General features: G+C 52.4%; 4 protein-coding genes across 4 annotated transcripts; all 4 read right to left on the bottom strand.

Moving 5' to 3' along the window:
* Nucleotides 1–2,004: 2,004 nt before the first annotated feature.
* Z519_02670 (uncharacterized protein) lies at nucleotides 2,005–4,292 on the bottom strand (the record flags this gene model as incomplete). The annotated part of the gene is made up of 7 exons (XM_016760426.1): nucleotides 2,005–2,076; nucleotides 2,151–2,862; nucleotides 2,929–3,655; nucleotides 3,711–3,795; nucleotides 3,854–3,909; nucleotides 3,971–4,138; nucleotides 4,217–4,292. The coding sequence occupies 7 exons, from the start codon at nucleotides 4,290–4,292 to the stop codon at nucleotides 2,005–2,007; spliced, it is 1,896 nt and encodes a 631-aa protein (XP_016623947.1).
* Nucleotides 4,293–6,311: 2,019 nt separating this feature from the next.
* Z519_02669 (uncharacterized protein) lies at nucleotides 6,312–8,702 on the bottom strand (the record flags this gene model as incomplete). The annotated part of the gene is made up of 1 exon (XM_016760425.1): nucleotides 6,312–8,702. One exon carries the CDS (start codon nucleotides 8,700–8,702, stop codon nucleotides 6,312–6,314), a length of 2,391 nt encoding a protein of 796 aa, XP_016623946.1.
* Nucleotides 8,703–9,472: 770 nt separating this feature from the next.
* On the bottom strand, nucleotides 9,473–11,294 carry Z519_02668 (uncharacterized protein; the record flags this gene model as incomplete). Its single annotated transcript, XM_016760424.1, has 2 exons — nucleotides 9,473–9,829; nucleotides 9,882–11,294. The coding sequence occupies 2 exons, from the start codon at nucleotides 11,292–11,294 to the stop codon at nucleotides 9,473–9,475; spliced, it is 1,770 nt and encodes a 589-aa protein (XP_016623945.1).
* A 688-nt stretch (nucleotides 11,295–11,982) lies between these two features.
* Z519_02667 (uncharacterized protein) lies at nucleotides 11,983–13,400 on the bottom strand (the record flags this gene model as incomplete). Its single annotated transcript, XM_016760423.1, has 3 exons — nucleotides 11,983–12,407; nucleotides 12,458–12,773; nucleotides 12,822–13,400. The coding sequence occupies 3 exons, from the start codon at nucleotides 13,398–13,400 to the stop codon at nucleotides 11,983–11,985; spliced, it is 1,320 nt and encodes a 439-aa protein (XP_016623944.1).
* Nucleotides 13,401–14,046: the final 646 nt, after the last annotated feature.

Genomic DNA, 14,046 nt, shown 5'->3' with positions numbered 1-14,046 from the left:
CGTCTGACCGAAAGATCCGGCGACTTGTACTTGTCTGGACACAACGTGTACCATTGGGTACAGAACGTACTGCTGAAGTCAGTATCACAATGGGGAAGACTAGTCTGCGACCAGCCAAAAGAGGTCGTTTCCATGACAATGTAGTTTCGGGGAACAAATCACAAATCTGATCTCACGCACTTCCACTAAAATCGACATTGCAATCGTAATGTTTGGTCTGACAAGAACACCCCATGTTTGAATGGTCACAAGCATGCCACGACTGCTGTCCCAGACTGAGGTGATATCATTCATTCTGTAGATAAAACCAAAGCAGGGGTGATCGCGGAACAGACATCTGATGTAGCCCAAGCAGGTCGTTCGGCATTGCACAGTCATAAACGGGATCTTTAGGAAATTCCCTCATGGATCCTCCAAGGTAGCACAGTCTCCTCCAAGCAGGGAAAGACGACATGGGAGCCGCAGGGCCAGATGCCACATCAATGCCAAGGCCCAGCTGAGAAGTGCTACTGTCAGGGGATCACCTCTGGCCAACATAACGAGGCTGCGGAGGATGTTCTCCATCCGCCGTCGGGTATCTAAGAAATGAAACACCATAAGCAGCACTGGGGCAGCAACCGGAAGAGGCATGGCCAAGATTCTGTTGCTGACTGTTTGTGGGGATTCTTTAGATAAAGGAACGGCCCCGTAAGTTCGAATGTGCGTGTCGAGCAGAGGTGACTGGCAACAGGAGAGACTTGACCGATTTGAGTCTGAGCTTGGGATTTGGTATTGCTGTTTCTTACTCGTTTGCCATGTCTGCCACGACTTCAAACGAGGGGCCATTCAAGGAAGGTCTTAGGACATCAGGCGGTGCAGTTTCCATGTTTTGCGTTGCTTCAAGAGTGGAAAGGAGGCGATGCTCCGCTGAGGAAATGGAGTCCCGAGATTCCCCGCGAGCTCTGATACATTCCGTGGTTGTCTCCCGCACGCTGGTACAGATTGCTTCCAGCTTGTGTGAGAGTGACTCGTTCAGCTGTGCAGACTCCGCACGATTGCGTTCAAATGCGAGACTGAGGCGGGCGTTGATCAGTAAACTGGTTCCCCATTCGACGTGGGCGCCTCACGGGAGTGCATCGAGCAACAGTGCATTCATAGAACCCATGGAGCGTGTGACAGACTCCCCGAACACTTGTTCACCTTCAAAAGCCCAAGAAATCTCTTGGACCAGCGATTGCAATCTGCGTTTCGTTCGTTGATCATCGATCGAGGAAGATAATCGGTTCCCTCTCTTCTTGCGGAGCACTCGTCTTCCCTGGAGGTTTCTTCACACGCTTATGGATGCTCGCTTTGTGGGGTGATGCATCGTCGGGTGTAGCCAGCACAAAATCTTCAAAGCTCTGAAGTGCTCGACTGTAATGGTCACAGACTGCTGGGGCTTCACGAAACCGTTCCTTCGAGCCTCCCTCTGCTCGGATCGCCTCATACGTTCTTTTTGCTACCCGCACCCCCGTTGAAAAACGTCTGACAGTGAGACACCAAATAAAAACATTGGAAGGAAAGAGCTGGGCTATAGTACGAAAAGACACTTTCGATAGAACTCAAGAGGACAAAGCAGTGGGAACTACAGCGAGCTGAGCGAAGAGAGGAGCATGGCGAGAATAAGGCTGGGAGGGAAGTAGTCGCACAGGGGCCAAGGTGGGGTTGACAGCGCGCCGCCTCTTGAGATATTGTCTATTGGCTACGGTATCCTCCATAGCAAGGCAGACAATGCCTGTGCCGGATGTGGCTGCCGAAGGATGCAAGGCACTGACAACTGTGGCAGTGCTCTACATTTTCCGGTGGTATTCAAGGTAGATGGCGAGTTGTCCTCGTGCTTGCTTCACACCACCGACCGCCACCGCTGCCTTTCTATTCGCCGCTGATCAAACGCGGCAGAGAAAGCCATTGAGCCGTCCCTGATCCCTCTCGGCTCATACTGAGTTATGCCGCTTCAAGTGGCAGCCTTGTTTTGTCAAACGTCGGCTATGACTTGACCTCCGCCGGCTTCGCGCCCTTGGTCATTCTGATACGACCCTCCAGTCTGGGTGCAATAGCCTGAAGGACAAGGTCAGTGTCAAGATCCCGAGGCATTCATGAATGAGCCGACGCAGCTCATATGCTGCACTTACCCTGGTCCAATCGACTTGGAACTCGCCGTGGTCCATAGGATCGACGCATTCCGCCTCGTGCCGCACTCCTGCTAGACGACGCCATTTTCGCGTCACTTTCCTGGCCAACAGGGACTCACGCTCGCTCAACATATCCGAAAGATTTTGCACTCGGTGATCGCTCTCATCTTCCGAGTCATCCAGGGGAGTTGTCGTTCCTGTCTTACTGCGTAATCGTTTCAACTGATTTTCATCCATGCCGTTGAGATTCGGCTCCACTACCGGGTGTGTTTCGTGCAAGTCCTCGTGGATGGCGTTCCAATGCCGAGTCAAGCTTTTGCCCCAATGCTTCCACTTGCCGAGGATCTTCAAAGACATGAAATATTGCCGAAGCATCATGCTTATCAAGATGCCGTTCTCTTCGGAGACAATTTCTTCGGCTTCGCCGCCTTCAGATTTCACCAACAGAGAGTCAAAACCGTCCTTGCCTCGACCCATGTATCCTCGTGTAACAAGGACGTATTTTCTTTCCAGATCCAATGGCTCACCACCAACCTTGGTCCACTTTATTCGATGGTGTGGTGGTAGGGACGGATCAAATTCAAAAGTAATATTTGAGACTTGAGGGAAGCGGCCTTCGAGAGCAGGGTAGGCACACACGGAATTTTCGAGAGCTGCAAGCAGAGCAGCCCCTGTGACTCGTATGACGATAGTCGGGTCCTCAAATGGAAAACTGGAGAGAAGATCAGGAACCATTTCAACATCACCAGAACCAATACCCGTCGTTTCAAGAGCTTACCAATTCATGATGTCTTTGAGCCTCAGTACTCCTGGAGGATATATTTGGTCCCCACGGATAGTCCCAGACGCCATGAGGCAGCAATCGCCATTATAGTGAGCCCGCATTAAGTCGCAAACAAAGTTGCCAATGTTGGACTCCTTAAGTCGCACTGTGGTGAATCTTGCATCCAAGGGAGCAGCAGTATATCCCAATGGCTTTTCCAGTTTGTCTCTCAGGGACGCTGTCAGCCCGTCAACTATTTCCGTCATCTTCTCATCTGGGGCAATATCCGACACGATGTCTCGTCGCACAATATGAAAGTCCCATTTTTGGTCGACGCCAGGCCGCCGTCGTGCTTCGATATAGCTAAGTTGCTTGAAGTCACTTCCTGACCGCAAGACGTGAGTTCCGTTGATCAGCGAGTGCTGGTAATAATGGTCGTGTCCTCCGAGAATTAGATCTATCAGGCCTTCTGGCGTCTTTTCGGCAAGTTTGTTGTCATTCGGCTCTCGCTGGTGGGTTAGCGCAATGATCATCTCTGCGCCTTGTTCCCGCAACTTTGGGACTAGTTCCTTAGCTGTTTCTGACGCTGACTTGTAAATCAAGTTGGGAGGCAGCGAATTAATAGTATCCAGCCACTCCCGCTCAGCGAGACCAATAACTCCGATCTTGATGCCATTGGAAGAAGTTAGCATGATGGTCCTCAATGCTTTGCCGAGAGGAACGTCCGGGCCGTGTTGTGGATCTGTAAGCGACCCTCAGCATACGAGTACACCACATATACAGTAAGTCATGCCAACCTAAGACATTGGCCAACAACCAAGGAAAGGTACATTGCCGCGCAAGGCTCCGAAACTGTTTGACGCCGAAGTCGAGATCGTGGTTCTAGGATTGAGGTTAGTTGGGTGATTGGAGTTCACTATCGCATTGGCCCGTAACGCACACCAACACAAGCGACTTGTGTTCCTATCATATTTAATATGGGCACCATATGACGCCCTTTTATTGTCAGCGAGATCGCTCACGTGACAATTTTGAGTGCTTGTACTCCACTCGGTACCTTTTGTGACACTGCTCTCCAAGCTGGGATTGAAGGCATCTCCAGAAAATAGCGGGATCAGGTTTGGCTGGCCTGAGAAGCGATCGCCGTTGCGGTAGTAGTTGCAGACAGTCTGAAAGCGGGTAATACCGCCTACTGGCTCCCTCGAAGAGGCATCGAGATGATAGACTAGACGTTCAGAGTGTTACTATCGGAGGGCCGTTCCAAGAAAAAGTGCAATGTTTGCTAATAAAGGTATGGACCAACCGTCGTTGAAGTGTAAGAATCGAAGATCTGGTGGGTTGGACGTATCGCTGGCGGTGTAGGTGACCGCTTCCTCCATGATTCTCTACGTCATCCGAGCACGGGAGCCAGAGAAGACCAGCTGAGGAATAAGATGCAAAGAATGGAGGAGAGTTTCGAGATGATGTGAGGAAACACGAGTCAAGTCAAGTCATCTCAACATCCAGAAGCAGTGGAAGGGGGAGGATCATTTCGAATGAGGCAGCTAAGAAAAGGGAGCGTCGGAGGGCGAATGCATGGCGATATCTTAATGGGGTCAATGGGGGCTTTTGCACCGACAAGGCTTACATAATGCCAGCGCTCTCCGTCAGCCTCACTCAGCCTTGTTCCGGTACTCGGATGTAGCTTGGTAGCTAGTCGTCCTCGGATGGACTTTCGAAGTACACAGCAGGAAATAGTGGCAGAGAAACGGTTGTCAGGTTCTCTCTCTGTCCGGGTAGACGACACCAAGGCCCCTTGGACACCACGCCGACTACCTTGCCTCGATCTCGTCCGGCTTCATAAACTCCTCGCAGGGGCAAGTGCCGCGATTGACCATTGAGTCTTTCATTCTATCGGCATATCGTGCTGTCGCTGGGCGATTGAAAGGAACAAGAAGCGCATCGGTAGAGAACGGCACCGGATGAGCGGCATGAGGTGGCACGTTGGAACATGGGCTCTGGTCATATACGCACCCTTTCTGACGACCATCCAATTCCAGAGCGAACATTGTCAGAGAGATCTACCGTTGGGTGAAACGGAGAGAAGATGGGAAACAGAAAGGGGCTTCAGCTAAGTTCATACTATGTGATCTGTAGAGATGGTACGATGCATACTCACTACTCCATACTCGGTAGCATGCCGAGAGTCGAACTCTAACCGGGGCCGGAACGCGCTTTTCCCCCACGGCGGCTGAACTCATAGAGACTTCTTTTCTCCTTCCTCTAGGTCCCAAGGTCAGTACCCAAACCCCCCATATCCTCATATCATCATCTCAGTAGCGTCGAAGCCTTGCAAATCTGACTATCTGCAGGCAGAATCTCGATGCCGAAACAAAACTCTTCACTACCAAGCTAAAACCACGTCGAGGGCTCGGGGGTCACACGCGTGGCCAAACTGGGTTCCTGCAGCCTCAAACACTGCCAGCTCCCGAGCCTGCCTGCGGTGTGTGTTTCCTCTATGCCCAGTGACGCTTCAAGAACAGAGATCGAAGAGACTCCCGCCCTTCAAAGACCTATCTTGTCGCTTGTTCGATAAAGATACAGCTTCACCCCTCGTTCTCCCAAGCCACGCCTTTCTCTTGTTCTTTACGCGCGACTTAGAAGCCCTCCTTCTATGCAGCGTCAAACCTCTCCCTCGCCCCTTTTGTCAAGAAATGGCAATTCGGCTGCCGCGGGGATGGTGGTTCATGTGAAAAGTATAGGCAGAAGGACGCGGGATGGATTCGTATCCACGCACAACAACCGAGGCGATGAAGACAACCGTGCACAGTCCGAGGCGAACAAGTCGGTCAAACTTGTTTTCTTTTCACACGGTGCAAAGCGTCTGTGGCCGGTCTAGCAAGGGAAGTTTTTCTGTTCTTTGGCCCGACGCAGCAGCCAGCCCGTTCGCTTTGCCCACTGGCTTATGAGGACCAGTGTCAAAATAGTTTTCAATCCGAGCCTCCCTTTGTGCAGCAATGCGGGTTGTTGTGGTCATGGTTACGGACTCGATTCCCAAGATTCTTCAACCCGCCTTCGACCGCGGGTGCGACTGCAATTCAAATGATACTTGAGGTCCAAAAACACATGCCCATATGAGAGGAAGAGTGAGGTTGGATGATGAATGAGGATGAAGACCCGATGAAGACTAAAGTCCAATAAGCCAAAGTTGAGACAGCCGAAGGGAGTGTGCGTTCGTGTTTCAAGACGATCACCTGTACTTCTGGCTATCAGAGCAAACATGAGAGAGCTTATCTGAGGGTTTTAAAAAAATCATCTCGTTCAGTCGGTTGTTACATTCTCAAATGGTCAAGTCTTTGAATCCGAGACATCGAACGACGACCTATACGGTCACACACTCTCCTTCCAAAGCAATCTAACTAACTTGGCTCATCAGCAAATTTGACACCAGGGCACAACCTCAAACATTGCAAGAGATCGTCGACCTTGACCCTTGCAAAAGCCTGGTTCACATCCTCTAGTCCGATCCCCACCAGCACGTCGTCACCCAGATAGCCTGTCCCCAACTGCGACATGTATTCAACATCATCGTCCTCCTCTTCTTGGTCTGCCGCAGCAGAATGGGGCCTCCATGCCCACGCTAGACTCGGCGTGTAGGTAAAGTATGCATCGCTTTTGACGAAGTTGTCGTGTGTCGTTTGTTCAACCTCGTCGTTTTCGTACCGGTCTTCTCTGTCGTCCCTTGTTCTGGCGATTCTTCGTCCCTGCCTCTTTTTATGTAAATATTCCCCCTTGGCAGTAGAATTCCATCCTCTCTTTTTTGAAGAAGGCCAATTTTCCTCCTCTGTCCAAGGCCCCGCCCTCTCGTTCCTCATCAACAACGGAAATCGACTCACCCCCAGTATCTGGAAAGGCTCCCTTCCCTCCCACACGACCGCGTACCTTTCGTACCGCAACGGCAAATCCAACTCGTTGCTGAACTTCCGGTGCATGATCGCAAAGTGGACGGAGCGGCCGGTCGTCACGGCGGTGCCACTATTGGCGGCGGCGGGGATGTTGTCGTCGTCATTATCCCTGCAAACTGAATCGCTTCTCGCCTGCGCTCTCGTGCACAGAATCAGTCGTAGCGAGTTGGAGCCTTGATGCCAGTGGCCCATGTTACCGACCGAGTCTGTGAAGTGTCCCTCGCTGTGGGAGAAGCAGGGCTGTTCGAGGGCCGATGTGAGGTTCAGCGTGGTGAAGCCATTTCCTGTGAGTTTGGCGAACGTCCGCCCTCGCCCTCCCTTCTTGGTCTGTCCTGCCTCCTCATTCCTCCATCTGCGGGGGTTTGCGCGGTGTGTTGAAGAGGAAGAAGATGTGAGGTTTGTTGCATTATTGCTTGGACGGGGGAGGGCGGCGGCAGCGGCGGTGGTGGTAGCATTCAGTCCGAGTCGAACGGGCATCTCGACCCCCTCTTGTTCGAATCCTTTTTCATCCTCGGCCTCGCCTTCATCCTGGCTGAGCAGGTCATACTGGACATAGGCCTCGTCGGCAGTAGGGAACCAGAGCATCCAGTTCTTCTCGACACGCGCCCGACTTTCTCTCGGATTCCTCGTGATCTCGGTGAGATGCGGATAACTCATCAGGGGCTTCAAGCCTAGCCCTCCGTGCGTGTCTGTGCGGGCTTGGTCACCTCTCATCTCCATTTCCATCTCCGTCCTGGTCTCGGCGTCGTCCCTCGTTTCCAGCTTCGGTCCTCTAGCTTCCATCCTAATTCCCCTTGTCTTGTGGCGGTGCTCACGATTCAAGACCCGTTCGAGTTCCGGGTAGACCTTCCTCAGATCGATGACCCAAAGGCCGACGCAGCCGTAGCGACTGGCACTGTTTACCAGGATCAGGGGTTCCCCTTTGCCGCTCCAAAAGACCCTCGGGTCGTGGAAGCCCGGGATGTCGGGGAACGCGAGCCATGAGCCGGTGCAGTTCTCTGCCGGGGTTGGGGGCATGTTGATCTTCACAGGGGTCGAGACGCAGCGAAGTCCCCCGCGGCTCCCGAGTCGGGTGTCGGAGAGGTCGGACGGAGAGCAGGGGCTGGTGGTATCTGGAGGCAGAGCTTGGCGAGATCGAGGCAGCCGCTTTTCAAGGAACAGGCCGGGATCAAGGTCGGCATCATCATGAGGATGAGTTGCATTGTCTCCGCGCTCCAACGGGAAAGAAGTTGAGGAGGATGATGAGCGTGCAGTGTGAGGAGGATGACAGACGTCGGCCAAACAGATGTGAGATTCCTGGTGGAACCCAGTCGTCACGAGGCGAGAGACGAGCACGTATTTCGCGAGGCCGGACCAGTATGGGAGGGGAATGATGGCCGGGTTGAAGAAGCGCGTGTTTTCCGTTCCTTGGGCGCCATCGTCGCGGACCTGAGTTCGCTCCTGCTCCTGGTGGCGCCCTAACAGCAGAGGCCCTGGGGAGTTGAGACTGATGTTGTACAGGACATTCAGCAGACGGATGTGTGATGTGTGCGGATTCGGCTGGATAGGGCAGTGCGTAAACTGTACAATCAACGGGTTCGCCAGAGGCACCATGCTGTCCCGCGGATGCTCGTCAATGCCCATTGAGCTGGCTGCGAGGAGGTGACGATGAGTGCTGCTGTTCGCATTGACGACGACGACCTGGCGGGTTCTGGCTGCGAAGCTCTGTAGGACGCCCTGGAGGAGCGCCCTCTGCGACGAGCGTACAAACCCGTGCTGCGAGATCAGGCGGATGAAGATGAGGAGGACGAGCACGGTCAGTGCTGGGCCAAGGTAGCGACGGGCTGAAGGTACAGAGAGCATCATGGCCGCAAGTGTCAGACTGCGTTCGACTTCGGGGCACGGGAGAAAAAGAAAATCAAGTTCTGTTGATGGAGGATTGATGACTGACACGAAGTCATATAATTCAATGTTGGGTGGTGAAGACTCCAAAATGACTGTCCCTCCATCTTACTTTTCATCTTACTAGGTAATTACAGTCCTGCCGTCACCATCTCTTTGTTAGTGGTGCCCTTGGTCGTGTGAGTCCGGTTCGCCCATTTTCTGGTGCACCAGCAGGGATCAACATATCGGCTACATCATCATGGCTTCGTGAACGAGCTGCATTCGGCGGTGTGTGATGTTTACCGTCGCGCGGCCCCCTCTGAAGGTGGACATCTTTGCGAGGGACAGGAGGAAAAACAAAAAAGTCATTATGATTTAGCCAAACGACCCGAACATCTATACAAAATATGACGCGACTCTATTGTAATAGCACAAGGAGGACGAATACTGTATACATGTTAATAGTGTCTGAGAAAGTGGAATCTAAAGCCAACCACCGATTGACCTCCAGCCTTGCCGCTCTGGTAATTTTAAACCCCTCCCAAACCAGCCGGAGTACGGTTATTCCTCCTCTTGATATTGTAGACCATATATCTATACCTCTAGAAAACGACCGACGGCAGAGTGGCTGCTTTCCCATTGCTCGTTTTTCATGCCTTCATTAAACGCCATCGCTGGGTTGAATACTGCCATAAACTCCAATGTCGAATATTTCCCCCCCCCATCAACCTGACTCTCGGCGTCCGAGATCTTCAATCATCATCATCATCATCATCATCATCATCATCATCTTCTTCTTCTTCTTCTTCTTCTTCTTCGTCGGACTTGTCAGAACCAACATCATCATCATCAGATTCCTCATTCCTTGAGGACCATCCTTCAGCCTCCAAATTAGGCGATCGAATACCAAAGCTTAACAAGAAACCAATGAACGCGACACCGCCAAAGATGCCGAACGCAAGGGCTTCTCCCTTGGGACGAACTCGAGTTGCGAGTGAGAAGAGACCCCCTGAGACAAACGGGCCCACTGCTCGGCCTGCAGCTGACAACGTCTGGGCAAGGCCATTGAGGGTTCCCAGAACAGAGTGATTAGGAGCCGAGTTCGTGATCTGTGGACATTGTCAGTGGAATAATCTGCTTCCGCATTGCTAGATTACTCACCAACAGGAGAGCACTAGTCAGACCGCCTACTGCTGCGACGGTTTTGATAAGAAGAACAACACAAATCTCTAGCCACAGCCATGCCGCGCCGTGCGTACCCCCGTTCCAGTCATCACTTCCCTTGTATCCTACCCAAGGCATCAAGATGTAGGCAATCACAAACCCAGCCAATCCAGCTCTGTATGCCCATCTATTACCCACCATATCCCGCAACCTTCCGAAAATGCCGATCTGGAAAAGAATGGTGACCACTCCGGCAAACCCCAGCGATAGGCCGATCTCTTCCGGGTCTAGGTTCCGGCCGGTAGGTGGTGCAGCTTGAGCGAAAATGGGATAGAGAGAATTAAAGGAGATATTGGATAATTGAAAAATAAGGTATGTCAGAAGAAGGAGGACGGTGTCGCGGTTGAGCACGTCTTTCTTCTTCAATTCGTCTGTAGCGGTGAAGAAACTTGAAGGGTCTGCGCCACCATCCGTATCTTCATCGTCCGACACCTCGGCAAGCCCATTCTCATGGGTTGGACTTTGGTGACTCTTGCCCTTTCGTCGCAAGTAATGAGGTCCGCTGGAAGAGGTAAATTGCCAAATCCATGCAAAAAGATTCCGTACCCTTGAGCCCAAAGGTTGGAGATATTGTGCTTCCTCTAAGCTTTCCTCGAGCAACACTGATGTCAAAATGAAGTCCACCGAGAGTATTGCAGCAGATAGGAGGTTCGGTAGAAGGTAAGGGTATGGATTCGGCTTTGATCTGTCGAAAGGGCTCCTCGGAAACACCAACACACCGCCGATGACAGGACCTGTGATGCCTCCAAGGCCGTAAATGACAGGTAGATAGGTGAAAGCCCGTGATTGATTGCTTCGGTCGGTGATCTCACCGAGGCAGGTAGAGACAACACCTTGATTCCCATTCAACAGCCCCATCAACGCTTGGACCACAATGGCTTGCGGTAGTGTCTTCACGAACCCAAACGCAACGAAGCAGGCCGCAGTAAATAGTGTGCCCATTAATATTACCGGCTTTCTTCCAATATGGTCTGACAGCCATCCCCAGAAGAAGTTTGTGGTGAGCTGCGCAAGCGCAAAGGCAGAAGCTATTAACCCCACATACATGCCCACTTGACCTTGGTTCACTTCGGGAAACGTCGAGGCCATTGCAGGCAGGTAGGGACTGATAGAATTGAGTGCTGTCTGTTCGCACAATGCTATGATGGCCAAGATGGCCATCTGTTTTTTTGGCAGCGGTGAACTGTGGTGATGGCCCTCTTCTCCATTGTGCAGGTCGTGGCTGGAGGAGTTGGAAGAATCGGATAACGGTCGCCCTCGAGATTTGGGAGGTGATATTCCGCCAAATGTCTGGTAGTGAGGAGTCGAAGACTTGCGACGAAGCAGAGGCCCATGGTCCGAGGGCTTCATGGTTGTAGATCAAGTATTCATCAGGATAGCAGGAGAGTGGCGTGGGGGAGGGAGGGGTGCGAAAGCAATAGGTTTGATCAGGAAAGGAGCAAGGTGTGAACTAATCGGACAGTCGAGCAAAGACAAGAGAGCTTGCTTGCAGCAGGATTCTATCGACAAACAAGAACATCGACCAAAATGGCCTCTAGCAGCGAGGTCGTGAGTGCAGCCTGGACCTTTATGGCGAAGGTCGCATGGGAGAGAAAGACTGCGCGGACTGCGGTCTGCAACCAATGCGGGCTCGGCAATTCAAATGACGTATATAAATGACGCTATGGGCCGCCAAGTGTTGTTTGCTGCGTTTGCCACGCTTGCCGATGGGCCCGCCTCACAGACGAGCCAACTTGCCAGCAGTGTTGGCGAACCCGTGGCACCGTCTCGCTTGCTTTGAGACCGGTGGTCATTTTGAGCAGCATCTTTCATATATTTCTACCTGACGACTAAGGTAATAGTATATGGCTTTACGGAAGGTCTTCTGCTTCAAAGCCTGGCCAGGCATGGCTGAAGCAGTACCCCCCACGTCGCACAGACAAGATAAAGCCATTCCAATCCTCACAGGGATCCAGATGAGCCGCGACTTGACACGAGGCTCAAGGCTCAGGGCTGCCACAAATGCCCTTTCTTCAACTCTTGTTGGTGTCCTTTTGCCTCAATTCGTTCCCCCTACCGCAATCTGCTCCACATGCGAGGTGACGGCGCTGTTCTTCACGCCGCTTTCCCGAGTCCCGTTCGTGGCGTCGCTGGTCTTGTAATGTTGAGTAAAGTCGTACCGAAGCGCCATCGGTGACCGCATGAACTCTCGCTGGGCCTCCACATCGTCCTCCATGTCCTTCAGCATCTTCAAGAATGAGTCATTCTCGAGAGCCTTATCCGGGTCCTGGTCAAACAGCCGCTTGATGTTGTCCGTGGAAATGGGATCCGTGACTGTCTGGTATCTCTGCCGACGCATCTCGGAGTATTTGTCGAATATACTTTCATCCGCCTTGCCCTCATACACGCCAATCATGCAGTCATATAGACCCCCGATATCCACTAGGCCACCCGTAAGGCCGAGACCACCAAAAGGGTTGCAGACTAGGGTAAATGTCAGCGTCGGATTCACATGATGCTTTCAGTAGACTTACTATGTGCAGCATCTGCAGCGAGCATAAACCTGCCAACTCGCATCTTCTCTACTAACCGCTGATGGATCTTGTACGGGCTGATTGCCGCAAGGTTATACTCTCCAGGTTTGGGGTGGCCGGGCAACATGGCCTCGTATTTCATGGGTTGGCGCGCAATCAGTTCTTCTCGAGTGAGTCCAGAGATCTCTCCATAGCTCACTCGCCACCAGCCGCTGCCGTCTGCATTCTTGGTGAGGCGGGCGACCATGTGCCAGTGCTCCGGGTGGATGAAGAAATTGGCATCATCATATCCGAATTTTTCGAAAGGATATGCCACCTAGACACGCATGAGAAACCGGGTTGGCCGACGAACAAATCGACTTACATTGGTCGCCACGATCTGTTTGTCCCAGGTATAGCCAGGGAAATCCTTAGCCCCGTAAAGCTTTCTTCTGACTGTGCTCGATGCACCGTCACACCCCACGATGTACGTTGCCACGAGGCGTTTCTGGCCTTCTGGAGTTTCGACATCCACCCATGCCTTGTCGTCGTCCTGGCCGACATCCACTACTTTGTGGTTGAAGAACACTTTCAGTGTCGGTTGCTGGATGGCGTGTCTGTAAAGTAATCGGTCAAGTTGGGCCAATGGCAGGCAGGCTAGTCGATCTGGATCTTCATGCATAAGACTGTTGTCGAAACCAGCAAGGTAGGTGCCGTCGAGTTTTCTCCAACATGTCTTTACTGGATCAAAGCCTTCGTTTCGAACGTCATCAATGACTCCGGCACGTCGTAACTCATAGGCCGCCGGAGGCCCATAATACGCTGCGCGAGGAGAGTCGTCCAATTCTCCAGCAGCTTCCAGGATATGGACAATGACACCCTTTTTTGCCAGCATCAGACCGAGAAGCAGACCAGAAGGACCGGCGCCGACGATGATTGTCCATGGTTTCTCGCAGGCAGCCATTTTGATAGTGGTGCCTTGGGAGTGAGGGGGAACAGAAGAGATGAAGATACTTCCAGCTAAAGACAGGAGGCAATGAGTAGACGATATTTTGCTTGGGGCTTTTTGTGGAGTTTTCGGTCTTATATCTGGCTGAGCATCACCCAGGCCCCGCGATTGTTCTTCTTTTTGTCCCCAGTATCAGGAGATGCAGCGCCGTCTTAAAAACCCATGCCGAGTATTATGGGGGATTCTCCGGATGTGGAGAGGCCACGAACATCTCGACGGTGGGCAATAGCTTGTCCAGCTGCCCTCATCAGTAGGAGGTGGGGCAGTCTTGGTGCAATGTTCCCCTCTGCAAGTCCGAGTAGGATCTCAAACCACGGACTGTTCTCAGTCGGTATACAGCGGGGCTCAGGACCTACCAAGTAATGTACTGAAGAAGTACCTGAGTGAAGAGCGCAATGTGGATCAATGGATAGTCTGGGTTTATGTACTGTACCTCGACGGAAGGTGATGGACCTCCCCCAAACACACCTTCCCAGCATGCAGCCTCGTTCGTCGTAGCCCCGCATTAGAGTGAGTCGATGGCGGCTCATGAGGTCAAATCTGACGAGCTGCGTTTCGGACAGGCACCGAAGCTGTGTCTGATCAGTCACATCTTGAACAG

The sequence above is a fragment of the Cladophialophora bantiana genome, assembly GCF_000835475.1.
Source record: "Cladophialophora bantiana CBS 173.52 unplaced genomic scaffold supercont1.3, whole genome shotgun sequence".
Classification (NCBI taxonomy): Eukaryota; Fungi; Ascomycota; class Eurotiomycetes; order Chaetothyriales; family Herpotrichiellaceae; genus Cladophialophora; species Cladophialophora bantiana.
Note: the sequence above shows the minus strand (reverse complement) of the source record. Positions and strands in the feature narration are given on the sequence as shown.